This window comes from Lontra canadensis, unplaced genomic scaffold, assembly GCF_010015895.1.
Source record: "Lontra canadensis isolate GAN:19392208 unplaced genomic scaffold, GSC_riverotter_1.0 scaffold118, whole genome shotgun sequence".
NCBI classification, from domain to species: Eukaryota; Metazoa; Chordata; class Mammalia; order Carnivora; family Mustelidae; genus Lontra; species Lontra canadensis.
The window spans coordinates 2,237,637-2,256,674 of NW_022631112.1; the positions used below are offsets into that span (position 1 = coordinate 2,237,637).

Consider the following 19,038-nt stretch of genomic DNA (forward strand, 5'->3'; position numbering starts at 1 on the left):
AGAAGTGTCCTCAAAGGTTTTTTAGGTCGCTATCGCTTTCCTGAGCCTGCCTTGCCGAATTTAACAACACAGAGACACTTGAACATGTTAAATATTTTATTCACATTGTTTACAAACTATATCCACCTGGAAAACACGAGTCCAAAAATGGATTATTTTACAGTAATTCACATTTTTTTAAAAACAAATTGCTACAAAGTGAAGCTCTAAGCACGGAGGTCCTCAGCCTGTCTCGTGGTTCAGTGCCTGGTTGCACAGAGCCCCCCCACTCTACTGGGGTAGCAGTCCTCAGGGCAGACGGCCTCATCGCAGGTCACCAATGACTTCCCTACCAGTGAGCGATGAGGAGATGTCAGTGCAGACTTTAACCGGTGAACATTTACTGATAGCAATTCACCGTTCCTTCTTTTATCAAGGAAATAGTTTTAGAGCTTGAGTACATGCCAGGAAGACAAAACAAAGGAGACTTCTCAGGTAATCAGCCATTACAGAGTTATCAGGACCTGGCCCGTTCTATAAAGGTTGAATGTCTGGGCCGCAGACAGAATGGACAAGCTACAGTTTTGTGGTGTTGACGGCCCGGATCAGAAACAGTAGTGATTTGGAAATTGGTGCGAGGATCTGTGGACTAACTCAGCTACCCTCCCTTCCCACCACCACCAGGAGAAGAGGGGAAATAAACTCAGTAGGAATTAATAATGTGCCTAATTTTAAGTGTGTGGCCCTAGAAAGATGGCTGTGGGAGTTGGCTGAATGCCCCCAAAGATACTGTGGTTCGGAAGCTTATTATTTCCCTATGCTAAATCCAATCATGCCCTCCAGAATGGGGTCCAAAACAAAAACAAAAACAAAAACAAAATCAACAAAGCATGTCCCCTTTTCTTTTATTAATTAAGAAACTTTTCTATGGCATTTGGCTTTAATGATTTAAAATCTATAGTAGGTCTGTCTTACCCACATCTCACCCCCTCCTACCAAAATAACTACCAAAGAGTCACTTTTCCTGTTTTTCCTTTGCGAGCTGCCACAGTTAAATATGAGAAAACTTTTGAGCCTTTGGAAGGGGAGCCCCTGGTTGAATCTCAAATGGCAGAAGTGGGTCCTTTTTCTCAGAGTAGCACCAACAGCACGGGCTATCGTGTTTCTGTAACTCTCGATTAGGGGAGGAATGTTTGTCAGGGAACCACAAAAGACCATTCCTTCCTTCCCTTGGATAAGAAAACACAGAATTCCTTAAAGGGTTGCTTCACCGTGGGAGCAGACAACAACTCTGAATCCGAATGGAAGCTGAGAGGTGGAGAAATGTTAGCACATTTGCAGGTTAACACGATGACACAACAACAACAACAACAACAACAACGAGACTTTCAAATGTCTATTGCGATGCGATTGTTTGAGAAGACAAGAAATCTGTAGAAGGAGCTTGATGATGGAGCAGATCATAGCTTGTCTTCCTGCCACCCGTGTGCATTTTTTCCAAACTTGTACACTAGCCTTCGGTCGACCCGTTCCAAAATTCCTGTTTTGTAGTAGTACCTGAGAAAGACAGCAGAAGAGAAATGTGGGGAGACCCGCACCCCAGGAAGACAACAGAATAAAAACACTCTTCTCATTCCTCTCGGGTGACCAGGCTGGTTTTCGGTAACCCTGGTATTTCCACACCCTGCTATCAGCTTACACTTAAACCTTTCCCAGACAGCTTGAAGGCTAAGCCTCACCACGCTCAGATCAAAACGCATTTTGTGTATGTATGTGTGGGACGGCCGGCATTCAGAGTGATCCCCAGGGCCATTGCCAAGAATGAGGACGGCGTGTCCATTTACAAACTATAATCCCACCTGTAACTAAGAACCAGAGTGTTGTCTCATGACCTTTCGATTATCAAGGAAAAAGCTGCAAAAACAGTTTTAATTTTCTATGGCTGGCCGTTTTGTATAACTCTGCCCGAAGGCTCATGGTGTTTCATGCTATTAACTCACCTCAGAGCTCGGCTCAACTTTTCATACGTCATTCTGTCATTTTTCTTCCTTTGTCCCCACATCTTTGCCAGGGCTTCTGATTTTACTACCCGAAAAATACCTTGTTCCCTATCTTCCCATTCCAGAATACCGCAGTTTTCTTCAGGAGAGAGAAGCAGGTCTCGCACAAATTCCCATAGATGAGAACTTTGGAGGCCTTTTGAGAAAGAAAAAAAAAGTTACTTAACAGTTAAAAAAAATTCTAAGAGTTGTACCATTTCTCATTAACTCCGAGAATTGCAGCTTTTTTTTTTTTTTTAAGATTTTATTTATTTATTTGTCAGAATGAGCACAGGCAGACAGAGTGGCAGGCAGAGGCAGATGGAGAAGCAGGCTCCCGCTGAGCAAGGAGCCCGATGTGGGACTCGATCCCAGGATGCTGGGATCATGACCTGAGCCGAAGGCAGCGGCTTAACCAACTGAGCCACCCAGGCATCCCAAGAATTGCGGCTTTTTAAATGGGGATATTTTCCATATTATGACCAAGTGCTCTACTTGGACCTGCATTGGGCTGTGAAATATTTCTCTTCTATTAAAGCAATTGTAAGGGACACCTGGCTGGCTCAGTCAGTTAAGTGTCTGCCTTCAGCTCAGGTCATGATCCCAGGGTCGTGGGATCGAGCCCCGCATTGGGCTCCCTGTTCAATGGAGAGTCTGCTTCTCTTTCTACCCCACCGCCTCTCTCTCTCTCTCAAATAAATAGAATCTTTAAAAAAATAAAGCAATCATAAAATACACATACAGGAACACCGAATTTATACCGACTAGAAACACCGTGGCTCCCAGCCTGTCCTTGCTCTGTGGAACTATGGAATAATTCTTAGGAATTAATAAAATGACAGTCATATGATCTTTCTGACAGACAGTATGATGGTACTAATATTCCATAGCCACGCCAGTCTGGCAGACTGATTCTACAATGAATTTTTTCATGAGAAGCTGGTGTTTCTCTTGGTCCATTAGAGTTGTCATTAAGACCGGTTCTAGTGTCCAACCACCTGGGTTTGGGGCCTGAATTTACCTCTTTGTAGCTCTGTAATCGTAATCTCTCCAGTTATCTGTAAAATGGGACCAGAGGGTTACCTACCTCATGGGAGAAGTTGGAGGATTATGGTTTAACAATAAAGTGACTGGCATCGAGTGGGGCAGACTTGATTCGGCCCTGGGTAGGTCTGTCTTAGGGCCAGGAAAGGCTATGAGAATTGCTAACACCCAGTGTTTACTATCGTCCCTGAGGACTTAAGAGAGAAGGACCCTTGGAGTGCCTCGGTGGCTCAATGGGTTAAACCTCTGGCTTTGGCTCAGGTCATGATCTCAGGGTCATGGGATCGGCCCCACATCGGGCTCTCTGCTCAACAGGGAGCCTGCTTCCCCCTCTCTCTGCCTGCCTCTCTGCCTACTCGTGATCTCTGTCTGTCAAATAAATAAATCAATAGAGAGAGAGAAGGACCCTTAGCAGACCGGGAGAAATAAACCCTTATTCAGAAATTCACCATGGTTAGACAATTTCTTCGCTTCGCCATTTTAATTCTCACAACACCATGTCCAAGTGAAAAGAAATGTAATTCTGATAACAGTTTATCTGCTGTTTTCTTTGGGGAGCCCCTGGTCCCCTTCAAACGTTCAGTGTCCAAGCTTATTAGAGTGCTTTGTCTCCTGAACGGTTTTAGGAGATTAGAAATGAGGAAGGGCATCGCTACACTTACTTGTTCGACTATGACTGTGACAGTCTTGACTTTTGATGCCGCTTGTTTTCAAGCAGTTAGAATCAGCATCTGCAATAGAACGAGTTACAGCAATAGAATGAGTTCAGACCTCCAATCACACCAAAATGAGCAACTATGAACGGGACACATTTGTGGTAGGAGATCCCACAGGAGGCGCTTTGGGGGTCATTAGGAGGTCGGAGGTGTTTGCCTTTGAAGGGGGCAGCATTTGTATTCAAATACTAGGGACCTGCCTGGTGCCAGGTTCTGGGCTCTGTGCTGGGAATAAGCGAGAAAGAGTTCTGGTCCCCATGCACTTGGAATTCAAGGATTCGTGGGCAAGGTACAATACTAGTCAAACAAGTCCCCCATAGTGAGTGTTATGAAAGCAGCAAGACATGGGGTAGAGAATGAAGGGTTGGTGGGGGCTGCCTGCTTAGAGTGGCCAAGGAGGGCCTCGTGTGCAGGAGGCATCTACGCTGATGTGAGGAGGCTAGAGAGGCATCCAGAGGGAAGGAGCAGCACAGACAGAGAACCACTGAGGCATGTGGTGTTCCCAGGGGCGGGGAGGAGGGGGGTTAGATGATGATGCTGGGGAAGCCAGCTGCCCACAGAGCCCACGGGGCCTTCCTTGCCAGCCCACAGTAAGCACTTGGGATTTTGTTCAAAGAATAAAGTGAAGACTTGGGAGTTTGACAAGATACACATTTTAAGAGAACTTCTGTGACTAGTGTGTGGGGAACACACTAGCAGGGACACGAGTAAAAGCTAAGAGACCAGAGCTTAGGAATAGCAGGGAGCAAGGCATCAACTCAATACAGAACTCAGTCAGGACTCATGCTGTAAGTAATAATCTGAGACATGTGCACAGCGTTATTTCAAAGGAGTATATGATATCTAAAAAAAAAAAAAAAAATGGTAGTGCCCAATATCCTCAGCCTTGCCGCTCCCCTGGCTCACTTTGCTCTAGCCATACTGGCCTCCTGCCTCTTTCTGAGACTCCCCCTCACCTTCTACCCCAGGGTCTTTGCACATGCCCTCCCTCTGCCCTAAGGCCTCTTTCTTTGGATATCCATGGGTTGGGCCCTCCTCTCAATCTTCACTCCAAGTCACCTTCTCAGTGGAATCACACACACTCACTCCTACCCAGCATTCTGTGTCTACTTCCCTTATTATTTTTTTGGCCACAATACTTATCATCATCGAACATAGGATATTGTGTATTTATTTATTTAGTTCACTCTCTGTTCCCCAGAAGTCAGGAATTGATGTTTCCAGAGGTATCCCCCAAACATGTAGCCCTGAGCACGGCACATAGTAGGTGCTCAGTAATGTACTGGGCAGCCGCTAGACCAGATGCTAGTCTATAGCAACCATATACATGGTATAGTCTAGTAGGTATATTATGTCATAATCTGGATAAAAGAATAAGTATGTTGTCAAGGAAAGGAATAGTGTCTTGTGTACCACACTGCTGCCCAGGGCAATCTCAGTGCCACTGGCTCATGTCATTCCCTGGCTTACCGTCCTGCGGTTGCTTCCCCATTGTCTCTCAGATGAAGGCCGCCACGCTTGTTAGGACTTTGATAGACTGATCCCCACTCAGCAATCTGGCCTTCTCTGCTGCTGCTGCCCAACTTCTTCCCTTTTGTTGGTTTAGAGGGTCCCAGTGTTGCTTGGCTTTCTCCTGCCTCAGGGCCTTTGCATGGCTCCCTGCTCCCTAGTTCCACTGAGCTGACTTGTACTCTCCAGACCTCTTCAGAAAGTCTTCTCTGAACTTTCCGTCTGGGTTAGATCCCCTCTCTGTTCCACACACTGGTGTGTTCCTTAGTATCACAGCACTAGTCCACACCACTGTAAGGACAGACCTCGTCTCTTCTCTACTATAGAGCACTTACTAAATGCCAGATGCCTGTTAAGTGCTTCACATACATTATCTGTTTCAGTCCCTGCAGCCACCCTATGTGGGACTAGGGCTACCTCTATTTTATGGAGGAGGAAATTGAAGCCCAGAGAGTCTAAGAATTTTATCCAGAGTGGTGGAGGCAGAGCTTGAACCAGAGCAGGTCTGTTCTCAGAATTACTACTCTATCTTGTCTTTCATAGTAGGTGTTCAATGCACACTTGGTGAATAATTATTAGCTGTGTTTGGTGAGTGTTTACTATCGCCAGGCACTCAATTTCACCCATCCTTGTGATGAACGTCTATTTCTATGCCCATTTTACAGAGAAGTAAATGGAGGCACAGTGAGGCTCACCGCAGCTCATGCACTCATTCGCTCATTCATTCATGAGCGTTGAGCCACAGTGTGCTCACTGGTGCGGGAGGCACAGGCCGAAACAAGTCACTCCTCTTGGGGACTTACATCCAAGTGGGTACAAACATCTAATGAACAAGCAGTAACTGTGGAGAATACTGAAGCAGGGTGAGGGTAGGGAGACCTTGGGGGTAGGAGAAGGGGGGTGAGCAACCTTGCACTCTTAATTAGAGCCAGTGGACAAGACTCCGGAAGAGGAGTGGGCAAGCAGCCAGCCCCGGGGAAGTTTGCCGGGCACAGTTCTGGTCACGTACCAGGCCAGGGGCAGAGCCCAACTCTGCACCCAGGCCCACTGGCCTTAAGCCCTCGGCTCTAGTAGCTACGGCGCATGTCCGCTGGAACGAACAATGACAGGAACGCGGGCCTTCAGCTTTCAGGGTGCTCTCTGCACCTTTTTCACGGGCTATGGGCTGGAAACGCATCGATGGGGAACACCAGGTCCATGCACCCAGGCAGGGGTGTGCAAAGCCCAAATGGAGGCCCTGGAGGACTCAGCTGACAGAGCCGCCGGGCGGAGGGGGTGTGAGCGCTTGGGCAGGGGCGGAAGGGGTGCAAGCACTTGGGCAGGGCCAGCAGGGCGGTGACTGGAGGCGAGCGGGCGGCCCTTCTGCCTGCGGAGCGCCGTGCTGCCTGGCGCCACCTGCAGGGCACGCCGAGCGCTGCTTCAACTTCATCTTTGAAGAGGAGAGAACGCAAACAGAGGCGCGAGATAAACCCAGGTGAATTCTGAAGCGGTGAGAAGACCGAAAGCTTGCCCTGAAATGCCAAAATGGCAAGAAGAGGGAGGGAAACCTCGCCCTTTTCATGTGTGGGATTTCTCCTGTGTGCCGCGGATGAGGGATCTTTGGCTTGGTGGGCGGATCCCGGGACAGGTCAGTGTGATGTGGAGTTGTGTGGCCCGTGGGGGGTTTCTCCTTGTGGGTCTTGTCAGAGATGTCCCTATGTTGTCTGCTCCCAGTTCCCAGTGGTGGCTTTGATGCTACTCCCGGGTCCAGCTCGCTCTCCTGGGGGTGGCCGTGGGGTGGCCATGGGGGCAAAGGCATAGTAGCTGTCACCAGCATAGCTGGGCTGAGAGGGGTCACCAAGTCACAACCTCCATGGCAGCCCCCGGACCCCACTGAACTCCCCTGCAGATGTCCCCTGTGCACTGGCGACAGTTCCCCCGACTCCGAACTATCTTCCTGTCAGAGGGGTCCCCGCAGCTGGGCGGTGCCTGGTGTGGGGCAACGTAGCCTGGGCTCTCTGCTGTCTGTGCGACTTGGAGAGGTTCGGTGCCTTGAGACTGGAGACTGTTGAAAAGTGGCCACAGGATATATTCTTGGTCATTGACTGAAGTCCCGAAGCAGAGACGGGGGCTGGAGGGGCAGTTTCCAAAACCAGCTCTTGATGTCCCTAGGCCACGAGGGCTGCTAGAGAGCCCACCCTCTGTGCCAGGAGGAGAAGCTCTAAGCCTCAGAACAGAAGGTTCCTGGGGCAACCCGAGGCCTGCAGGCTTGGTTTTCTGGCATTTTGGCAGTGGGGGTGAGAAAAGGGTCGGGGGGGAGCAGAGACAAGTGGCAAGTGGCTGGGGGGTATCACTTGGGCCAGCCCGATGGCTTCAGAGCTTGTCGGGGCTGGGCCCTTTCCACAGGTACTGAGTTAAAAATCATCTTGTTCTCTGGGTCACTGCAGACCTGGGCCCAAACCTAGAAGAGTCTGGAGCCTTGGATCTCAGCTGAGGTGGGCAGTGGAATGAAGGGAAGGGTTTAGAGGTATGTGCACCTGTGTGTGCGTATGTGTGTGCGTGTGTGTACATATGAGCATGTGTGTGTGTGTGCATAAGTGCATATGTGTGTGCATGTGTATATGGGAGTGCATACGTGTGTGCGTGTGTATGCATGTGGTGAATGGCCCAATGTATAGAAGCACAGACGTCGAGAAAATGAGTTGGAATCTCATCTGTACACTTCTTTGCAAGTTCCTACTCTTCTGGTTTCCTCAGATGTAAATGGGGGCAAGCATCCTACCTCAAGGAGTTAGAATGAGGATTCAGTGAGTTAGAGCAGGTAAAACCCTCCGCCCGGCGATGCCCGGGGCACAGGGCTCCATAGGCGGTCAGGGTAGATGTTCGTCTTTGCTGCAGACTGATGGGAACGCTGCTTGCAGCCCTAGGATGTCAGCTGTCCTTGTTGGCCCGGCCTTGGCCTCTGGCCAGCACATCTCCTTTCTGCATTGGGGGTGACAAAGATCACGAAACAACAGCCGGGCCATAGGCATCGTGATCATACATCCTGGATTTTCTAGAACAGGCTCATTGGATAATCTGTCAGTACATTGTCTTCGTTATTAAACCATATGTTGGGGGCTCTGCTTTGGGAGAGCTGTGGGGGAGCCAGAGATGGGCCTCAGGGGCCACATGGGAAGACCATGGTTTCCTGACTGTGGCAATGGAGGCCGCCATTTGGCAGAGCTGTGGTGCTGCTTTTCGGTGTGCTCACGGACCACTTAGCCCTGAATTTGGTCTAGAAAAGGTGCCTCTCTCTTTGGTAAGCCTGGCAAGGCCTGCATGGGGCAGAGCCTGGGGCAGCTGCCATCACGAAGGGTTTGTCTCCATAGAGATGCCAGTTCAGAGCCCGTGTCTTATCACCACCTTTATCTCCAGAAAATTCTCTCCATCCCTCCCATCACTTGGTCTGGGCCTCCACCATCACTCTGCCTCTTGGATAGCAGCCTCCTGGCTGGGCTCCTTCCTGACCAGATACAGCAATCTGGAGGGATCCTCTTAAAATACAGATGAGGTTTTATTGTTTCCTCTTTCAGTGGCTTCCAAGTCTGCTCAGAATGAAATCCAAACTCAAAAGCCGTATGTGACCTGCTCCTGCCCTGCTCTTGGCCTCAGCTTCCATTCCTCCTCCTGCTGTTGTCGCTGATGATCTACCAGGGTGCTATCCAGGAGACCCATGAAGCTGGAAATCTGAGCAGTCCCGAATGGTAGCCACTAGCTGCCTGTGCTATTGAGCACTTGGAATGTGACTCAGCAGCTGAATTTTCACTTTATTTAATTTTAATTAAACTTCATGGCTGCCTGTGGCTACTGCTTACTGCATCAAGCCTCCTGGTACTAGTTTTTTGATTCTTTCTCAAGGACTCCAAAACCGTTCCTGCCTCAGGGCCTTTGCACTTGCTGCTCATGCCCTGTACCCTTTTCTTCCCTCTTCCTGGCTAACTTCTGCTCATCCTTTAGGCTTAATTTAAATAGTTCTTCCTCCAGGAGTTCTTCCCTTGTCCCCAGTTGAAATGTAATCTGTCCCCCATCACACAACACATTACCCTGTCCTTTTCTTTTTTAGTATCATCATACTTAGCCATTGCAAACTTACAACAGGGATTATTTGTTTAACATCTTTCTCTCTCTCTGCTTGCTTTATAAGGGAAAGACCAAGGTTGCACTCGTTGGTGCAGCCATGGCACATAGTAGGTGCCTGGGCCTGGCTCATGGTAAGTGTATACTAAATGTTTGCTGAATGAATGAAAAGGGAAAGGCAGGGATGCATGAGGGAAAGAAGGGGTTAAGTGCTTCAGATTTAGCCACACCTGGGTTATTGGTCACCTTCCTAACCTTGTCACCTTTAATCTCTAAGCTTTAGTTGCTCTGTGGTACAAGGTCTTGTCTTACAGGGTTATGAGAAAGATTACCTGAACTTTACCAAGATTCTAGCATGGGGCCTGGCTCATTTTAAGCACTTGGTGAATGCTAGCTGCCATTATTATTATTACTGCTATTGTTATTATTATTATTATTATTATTATCATTGCCATGACTCTAATTGGGGCTCGGCCTATACTCAGGTAACAAGTTTTAAAGAACTTATGGGACACACTATCTCTGCTGAGCTGTGAGGCAGGCAGGCTGGCAAAAAGATACCCATTTATAGGCAGAGGCACTGGTCAAACTCTCTGCTGCTCAGGAGTATGGCAGGTACCTGCCCTGGGATCGAGCCCCTAGACAGAATCAGTAATGGCCCCCGGGCCTCAGTGGGCTCCTTTCTTTCTGAGGGGCTTTGCCTGGACTGGGCTGGGTGGTTCAGCAGGGTTTGTATGCCACAGACCACTGTGGATGGATGGGAAGGGATTCCAGGCCGGGCCAGGAAACTCCATGGGAGCTTTGTTCACAGGCAGGAGGAGAGGCTCTGCCCTCTGGCCTGAGAGTGGGGAAACCTCATGTTGAAGGCAGAGCTGCTCCTAGGAGGGCCGTGAGGGTCTGTGGGGCACGGCGGGCCTCTGTAAGTCTGCAGCGTGGGCTTGATGGACCCAACTATTCCTGTGCTAAAACTCTGAATGAGATAACCTGCTTTAACCAGATAACCTGAATCCTCAGTTGATTGCTTGGGACTCTCAGGACAGGAAAAATGTCATAAGAAACCATCCTTCCATGTCGGCCCCTCTGAGGCCTCGGGACTCCTCCCCTCCCCCCCAATACTCTGTCCTCCCTCTGCCGCTAAAGGGACTGAAGTCCACAGAGGGAAGGGGCCTGCCCAGGACCCACGTCTCCCAGTGGCCCCGAGGCCAGGGCCATCGTGTGGCACTCAGGAACCAAAAGCAACAACATCATCCTGTTTAAAACAATGAAAGCCTAAACCTCCATCTGCAAAAGCGAGACAGTGTTAATTCTCAGAATCAACAGGCCGCTGGAGGGCCTCCATCATCTTAGAATTACAAAGCTTCGTGAGCTTGGATAGAGACATTGTCCACTGCGGAGCCCCCTGGGGTTGTCATTATGGTAATTGTTGTTCACAGAGAGCCGTACTTGGAGCATCTGGGTCACAGACACTTCATATGTACTGTTTCTCTAACTCACCACAACTGGGGAGGGTCGCTCTGTTTTACAGATAGGGAAACTGAGTCTGGGGGAGGACGAGGAATCTGTACACCCAGACCCCACGCTCTGCCCCCCACATTTTCCCTGCTGTCTTCTCCTGGTCTGTGACTGTTTCGGTCATCAACTTCTTGGTTGTGGTAAAAAAAGAACCGTCAAGCCCATGCGCCCACCGGTGGCCTTGGGCACCACCGCCTTGGGCCGCCTGAACCTGGTTACTTACAGTCTTTGATGGCAGCCTTGGTCTCTTCAGTGTCAGTAAAGAAGGAGTAACCTGGGAAGGAAAAAGAAGTCCACAAACTGTACCAGACGATCCTGGTTTCCCGCCTGGAGAGGGGCTGCCTGGGAGAAGGGGAACACTTAACTGTCCCCTCTGCTGGGTAGTTTTGTTTCAGAAAGAACCTTCGAGAACACCTGGCTCTTACTAGGCCATGCTGAAGGCACCTTTGAGAGAGGACAGTCTCCTAGTTTTTAAAGGGCTCCTGGAGCGGGGCCCGGGGCCAGGCATTCCAGCAGGGGGACCTGGGCCCTGACTGAGGTGGGCTGTGTCACTGCCCCTAGTGTGACCTCACTCAGTCTCCGGGCAGACTGTGACAAGACTCCCACTGAGTGAGTTCCCCTTCCACTTCAGCTCGCAGGGTCCGTGGTCTGTGATGGGGCCTCCAATCCCTTGGGGGTTTGAATGCCATTATTATCTGTCAGGGGGCAGACCGACATAGGAAGCTTAAAGGCGTGCAAGACCCACCAAGAGGCTGTAATAAGAATTTGGGAGATTATGTTGGGGCCTTGGTTTGCTCCTCTGAAGAATGGGGTGGGCTGGGGGCCGCGGATTAAGAGTCTCAAATCAAGTTACCACAAGGAGGCACAGGCCAAGGGACATGTCTTTTCTAGCTTGGTGTCCAATAGGATTAACTTCCACTGACTGAGGGGCCTGGAACAGGACACATTTGTAACTGTTTTATTCAGAAAATGTGCCATTTTCTGATGGGTTCCAGTCAGCCGGGGCTCCTGGGCGCACTCTGCCTGGAGGGCTGCCTAAGAACAGGTTGGAGGACTGACCCATTCCACTCCCACCGTGGAAGCCACTCACGGCCCCCCGCCCTCCCTGCTGGCCTCACCCTCCAGTGACCAGTGTCCCCGTGTTTCTGGGCCCTCGAATTCTATTGAGATGCCTCCTGAGCCAGATATCACACTGGGCCCTACCCCCGTGTAACTCCTTCTGCTGTCCAAACTGCCGGAGTCCTAATCCAGGCAGTAAAAAAAGGCCTCAACGAGGTAATAATCAGATTACCATCTAATTTATTGTACAAATGCAGATGCTTTTGAGAATGAAGTGCTGATAATAATTAGTCTGTGGTAACAGGTGAGACAGCGTGTCCTGGGAACACTGAGATGCTGTAAACTCTGGTCTCAACACATGTATTATGGTCGCGATACGCAGTGTACATTCCTGCTTGAGGAACATTGAAGGAGGAATTTCAGCGTGGAGTGGCGTGGTGTGTAGGTAGTTCTACTCCACACGGTAAGGACCCTGGCCTGAAATTCCTCCACTGGAGTTGGCCTAGTGACCCCAGGGATGCCTCAGAATAAGAGGCAAAATACAGCCTGTTGGAAAAACAATTGTGTTTGGCTTGTTTTGTGTGGGTCCTGAGGTGACGGTGCCCAAAATAGGGACTCGGGGATGTAACAGTGTCAGGGAAGGGAGGCGCCCAGGCTGAGAGAACCCAGCATAGGGGCTGCAAGGGTCTGGAGACAAACTTGACTGACGTGATGTTTGGCAAAGGCTGGCAATGCCAAGCTGCATCCCCTTTCAAGATAGAACACGTCCCTCTCCGTGGCCTGGGGATTCTCCGGCTAAGCGGTTCCCTCAGAAGGTTCTGAATGGAGCCCCTCCCTGAGCTGCTGTGATTTATTCAAACTTTCTCCTTTTTGCGGAGGGCCCACTCTATGCTCTGGGCCACTGCTCCTGGCAGGGTGCTGTCACTGGCTGTCACAAAGCCAAGACTGGACAACGATGGACAGAAGGTCTGTTGGTCCCTTCCTCACCCCTGGTGGGTCGTGGCTCCCAAGGCAGAAGCTGAGAAGTAAGTGGCCCAGGGCCAACATCTATAGCTTTCCTGCCCTTGGGCACCCATGATGGGGGAGAGCAAAGGGGAAGCAAAGAATTTTAGAGTTGGAAGATCCTCTGTGGTTTCCTGGCCAAACAGGAATCCCTGCCTCCGCATCCCATCAATCAGGGGGCGATTAGCCTGCTTGATTATCTCTAGTGATGGAGAGCTTCTTATCTTTAGTATCTTCCTGAAGCAGTCTTTCAAAAAAAAAAAAAAAAAAAGAGGCTAACTTTTAGAAGTCTTTCTTAAAATTGAACTGAGATGTGATTCCTTTATTTTTTAAAATATCTTTCCCCTTGGTTATATTCATAATGACAAAAACAGCTGCCATTTACTACATTTGCATCTTTATGTGCTGCTTCGGGTCCTGTTTGACAGAGTCCTGTCACCCGTGAAGGTGTGTGTTATTATCTCACTGTCCAGACGAGACAGAGGACCTGTGGCTTCAGAGTGCTGGAGTCAGTCAGGGTTACAACCCAGATCCTTCCAAACTCAAAAGTCCTTCCTTTGTGTTGACTTTCCATAAAGCAGCTGTGTGTGCTGTGTGACCTTGAAGAAGTCACCCGATTGCTTGGGACCTTAGTTCCTTTATCTGTGACATGGGGACACAGAATTACACGTTCTCAAATAAACCTTTCCAGTCTGAAAACACCTGTTCATCCACATTCTGGTCTTGCGGGGCCTCATGAAATGTTAACTAATCCCACTGGCGCCACCTTCCGGCCGTTTGATCCTTGACCATTAGGCAAGCGCGGATGAAATGTCAATGTCTCTTCTGGAAACGGAAAGGGAAAGGGTCTAGTTCATTTTCTTCTCCTCCTGCCTAATGAAAAGTCGAACAGAAACCCCCTTTCCCCCCGTGTCTTCTGGTGGCAAATCTTAACAGAATACATTATTTTGTTGTATCTGCCTGGTTCCTGAATGTCTTTTTAGGTTTTCTTTTCTTGCTAAGAAAGTACTCAACTTGCTTCCTTGTAACTTGCTCCTTCTGACCTACAGTCTCTAGTTCTAGCAAACAAGCACTTCCAGGGATTGAGAAATGTGGGTTAAGGGGCGTTCCAGTTCCTGAGATCCCCGGTGTGAGTGTCAAGGTGGGGAAGGACCTCCCGCGGTCACGTGGCCCCACCTCCCACCCCTCCCCCTCCCCGAGGCCGGTCCCAGACACTGACCTTGTGAGCGGATGTTCTGGAGGATGAAGTAGAGGTACTCCCCGCAGATGCCGGCCGCCTCGATGAACTCGTCCTGTGTCATGCTGCACAGCTGCGGGCCACTGATGTTGAAGTGGCAGAAGGAGATGCAGTTGGCGTCCAGCTTGTACTGGTCGCAGCAGAACTGGAGCCATTCCCAGACATGGCGCTTGGTCCAGTACTCGGGGTGGACGGACGTCCAGTAGGAGTCGCAGGCTACGGCAGGAGAGAGAGACAAGTGAGGGACCGCGGTCCCCAGGAAAGTGTCCAGGGGGCCCCCTGAAGGAGGCTCCCACCAGGTTATCATCTACATCTCTTGGCTGTAAGTTAAAAGGGCCTCCGGCTTTGGGGTGTTCTTTGGGGGCCCAGGTTTATCTATTCCACTGCACAACCCAGAAGAGACTGGATCTTCCGGGTCCACCTTGGGCCAGGAGAGAGATGGACCTGCGAGAAAACCTGTCATGGCTTGGGAGTGCTGGGGCCTAGTTTTGGTACTTGGAAAGGGGGACTAGAGGAGAAAGGGAAGAACAAGGCCCTTCAGTGTGGTTGGGTTTCAAACAAAAGGGTATCCAGAGCTCAGTCTTTGGCGCCTGACAAGCCTGGGTTCAAACCCAAGCTGGGCTGCTTTTGATCTGGGCAAGGCCATAGACAGTTAAGCCTCAGTTTCCTCATCTTTGCAATGGGTATAATATGCCCAACTCACAGGGCTGTTACACAGTTCGGAGTGGACATGTGTAGGCTATGTAGTGCCCAGAAAACGATCAACCAGTTTGAGAGTTACTAAATGCCTACTGTGTGCCGGGCACAATTTGAAGCCGATTTGATTCCCTCTGCTCTTAGGCACAGTTGCCAACACCAGCTGCCGGTTTGTGCACTGCCTCTGGTCCTCTTGGGCCAAGGGCCTCAAGCTGGTGAGACGTTGCCCAGAGGCCAAGGGAGCTGTGGAGAGGAGAGAAGTCGGGGAGCCGGTTGTATTGTTGCTTTTGTGGTTTTGATGATGTTTTGAGGAATTTCCATCCCAAAGCTGAGACTCCTTCAAAGGAGCCCCATACAAACCCAGACAGAGGTGGGCACCATTTTGTCTGGGAGGCTGAGAAATGGCCATGGGCCTGGCTTGGAACAGAGATTGGGTGTACCACAGATCTGTCCCAATGCAAGGAGAAACAGAAAGGGTGGCATACAAGGGGTGTGGAGGAAGTGAGATACCAGGCATTTGGTTAGTCCCCTCTGACACACAAGTCTTGTGGCTGCCATGGTGCTCATTCATTTATTCATTCATTCGTTCAGTAAATGAGCTTTAGTCTCCTCATTGGCAAGATGGGATAATGATAACACCTATGTCATAGAATTGTTCTGTGGATTAAATGAGCTACTATATGCGGAAGTATTTAGAACAGAGCATGGAATATTCTAATGCGATTACTAAGATGGTCACTGAACACCTGTTACGTGTGAAGCAACAAATTGTGAGCTAAAGATTCATGGTAAGAGGTTTGGTCCTTGTCCCCTGGAAGATAACAGATTTTGAACCTGAGGGTCACAGAGGACTTGCCCTAAAACCCACAGCAAGTGTGTGGCAGAGCTAGGATTTAAACCCTAGTCAGAACTTGAAAGCCATCGCTCTTCCCATTCCGTCATACTGGTCCTCGGAGCATCAGGGCAGAGAAGAGACAAAACAGGGAGAGGCAGGGGCAGACAGAGAACCAGAGAGAGTGAGAAGGCCTGAGGAGAATGGTGGAGAGGAGAGTGTGGCTCAGGCTATGTGAACGACAGAAAAGGTCACTCATGAGCTAGACACCACAGCAAATATCAACCAGGCTATTCTGATTCTCCCATAATGTTGCACGTACTGCCACTGTCCCTAGTGAGTCTGTGGCTCTTCCAATCCCAGGGAGGAGAGATGTTCTCTGCCCTGTCAGGGGTATTGCTTCCGTGGGAGCAACTCCTGTGTGTCCCCTGCTTAAGTTCCTGAAATCCTCCTAAACAAGTATGATTTCACAAAGGAGGAAACTGAGGCTCGCCCTAAAACTCAGAGCCCTCCCGGAAATCTCCTTTCCCACCATGGAGTGGATTGAGGGGTTATCAACTTAAACAATAGATTTGTTTTAATTTATCTTACATTTTTAATCAGAATTTTATATGCATGTGAGTAAAGGTTTGGTACTCTGCCAGGATGGTTGAGGTCAATGTTGTTACCTGTCCCTGGTGGGTAAGGAGATTAGGGGGCTGGCTCTCTCCTTACTTGCTGGTTGCTGCCTAGAGCTGGCCTACTAGCCTGTGGGGGGCCCCTTGCGGCCAATAGGGTCTACTGAGAAAATAGGGCGGCCATTCTCAGGTCTGGTCTGCACTTTCATCTACTGATTTCTGGCTTGAGTAAACCTAGGGGGCCTTTGACATTCCTGGTATTCTGATGAGGGATGTTTATGACCCTTGAAATTCTACCGTCCTTGGTCCTGAGCTGAGCCCCCAACAGAGTGGCTATCGGTGTGCAGCACTTGGAGGACAGACTTTATTTCTTTTCATGAAAAGATTTCGCCAAGTCTCCATTTTCTCCTCTCTCTACTTCCACCCCCTTGTTATTTTCTTTGGCACGTGAAGAGGGCCATGTTGTTTCTGGAAGCCAATGGGCCTAGAGGATTCGGAGAAACGCCCGGGTGGGGGTGGGCACTGACATGAGGAGGTGTTGCTGGCAGGCTCACCTTCCCTTTAGCTCTTTCCTTTGAAGCTCACCCACAGAGCAGGCTTTGTGTGTGGCTCCTTCTGGAAGGAAGCCAGAGCCAGAGCCAAGAATGGCGGGCTCTCCTCACCAGGAAAGGCCTTCCCCCAGCCTTGGGAGCTGAGAGGAAAATGGCTGTTCTCACTACATGGAGGGCAAAGAGAGCCAGCATCATGGGCTGCTTTCTGGTTGTGGTGTGTTTCTATGGTCCTGTTCTCACTAGAGGGGTGCAGAGGTGAGACCAACAGAGGTGAGCAAAGCCTGCTTCATCTGGCCTCTGCTTCATCTGGCCCCATCGTTCCCTCAGGATTGCTCCTGGCCCAGAACAAGGGCTCCATCTACCTTCTCCTAACTGATTCCTACTCATCCTCAAGACCACAGCTCATGCCTCCATCTCAGAGAGACCTCCCATGCCCACACCTCCTCAGGTGTCCTTCTCAGAAGGATTCATGCCTCACAGCCCCCCCCCCCCCCGCCAGCCATGAACTGCACACAGCTGGCCAGATCTGCTTTGCTCACCCTGAGTCAGGAGTGCTTGGGGACTGGCCTGCCCCGCTGTGGGTGCCCAATGAGTGTAACAGACTGGCCAAATGACCAAGGCTCATTATCCCCACTTTATAGGTGAGGAAGAGGAGGTTCTGGGGGATTGTGTGACTCTACGAGGGCTGTATGGCTAGTCAGTAAGGAAGTTAGGTCCAAAGCAATTCTTCTCTCTTTAAATGTGAGAATTTTGTGTCATATCATGGCCTCACTATTCTTGGTTGAGGAGGACCAAGTTGGACACACATCTCCAAGACTGAATAAAAAAGATTTGGACAAAGGCATACGTACACATTACATATAGATATATATATATGATATGATATATATATATATATGATATATATATGATATATATATATATCATATATATATCTTTTACATATATATAAATTTAGGTTACAAGAGGTTTAAAAAATCAGAAGAAGGATGAGATGCTGGTGATGACAAGGTTTGCAACCTCTGTGGTGACATGAAGACCCTATTGACACTTGGAAGAGATAAACTCAGAGTAAATAAAAGTAGGGTTATGCACCCACAGGATATGTTATCTTTAACAAATTGTGTTGTCTGGAAATACAAAGTGTTTTTTTCAGTGCATGGAGCATTTATAAAATAACCAAAACCCTTTGGAGAAGCTGAGCATTGAAACCTTTCTGCCTGTGTGGACGGGGTTGGGGATGAACCACTTCCCCTACCTGGTACCCTTAATCTAAATGTCCACAGGCCACTATTAAGCATGGTCTCAGTCAGCAACTTTGAAGTTGGAAGTAGGTCAGGACATTTGTTCAAGGGCCAGCTACACTGAGAGGAAGAACTGAGCAGCTAAGGGGGTTTTCAGCAATTCCGGGGGAGGGGGTGGAATTCTCACAAGTGATGCTATAACTTGGGATGTGTTTAAATTCAGAGGGAGCACTTAAGCCGGTAGAGCATGGGAGGCACACCCAAATGCCCACACAGTCAGCAGGGAATGTCCACGGAAGGTGCTTAGAACAGAGGCAGGCATGTAGTAAGTGCTCATTAAATACCATTCATGTATACTTGTTAATATTGGGGCTAGCCATATAACTACTTTATACTTTCTCAAATACTTCTAATATGTTGTGTGTGTGTGTGTGTGCGCGCGTGTGTGTGTGTGTGTGTGTGTCTGTGTGTCTGTGTGTGTGTCTGTGTAGGTCAGTCACTTTGTTCCTTTCTAGAGATTTGGATTTATTTTCTTTACAAAAACTGAGGAAGATATATTATAAATGAAGCTCATTTGTCCTTGAATAGCCAGCTTGAGTGAGGTGGCCAATACTGCTCAAAATGTGGGGATACTGGCCAGTCTGTGTGATTTTGTAAAATGCTTGATGCTCAGGTCACACATGAGACCCATGCTTCTGACACTGGGGTGGAGGGGCAGGGGCTAATTCCCATCCCCCTCGCCTACAGTGGACAGAGGGTGACAAGGGTAACTGTGCCCACATGATTAATGCCTGTGCATCTCCCGTGGAAATGCCAGAGAGTGGGTCCAGTAATCCGCGACTTTCATTCTTTGTTATAGACACCTGTGGTCTTCTGAATCTTAGGCAAAGTGCTCTTAAAAAA

General features: G+C 49.3%; 1 protein-coding gene across 3 annotated transcripts in view; it reads right to left on the reverse strand.

Moving 5' to 3' along the window:
• Positions 1-317: 317 nt before the first annotated feature.
• The window catches only part of ELF5 (E74 like ETS transcription factor 5), a 41,838-nt gene continuing 23,117 nt past the window's right edge, over positions 318-19,038 (reverse strand). For all 3 annotated transcript variants that reach the window (XM_032841021.1, XM_032841019.1, XM_032841020.1), the window contains exons 3-7: positions 14,178-14,411; positions 11,121-11,171; positions 3,725-3,793; positions 1,980-2,175; positions 318-1,536 (exon numbers count right to left, since the gene is read on the reverse strand). In XM_032841021.1, coding sequence (XP_032696912.1) covers positions 1,440-1,536; positions 1,980-2,175; positions 3,725-3,793; positions 11,121-11,171; positions 14,178-14,411 — 647 coding nt within the window. In that variant the 3' untranslated portion in view covers positions 318-1,439. The remainder of the gene's footprint in view (positions 1,537-1,979; positions 2,176-3,724; positions 3,794-11,120; positions 11,172-14,177; positions 14,412-19,038) is intronic.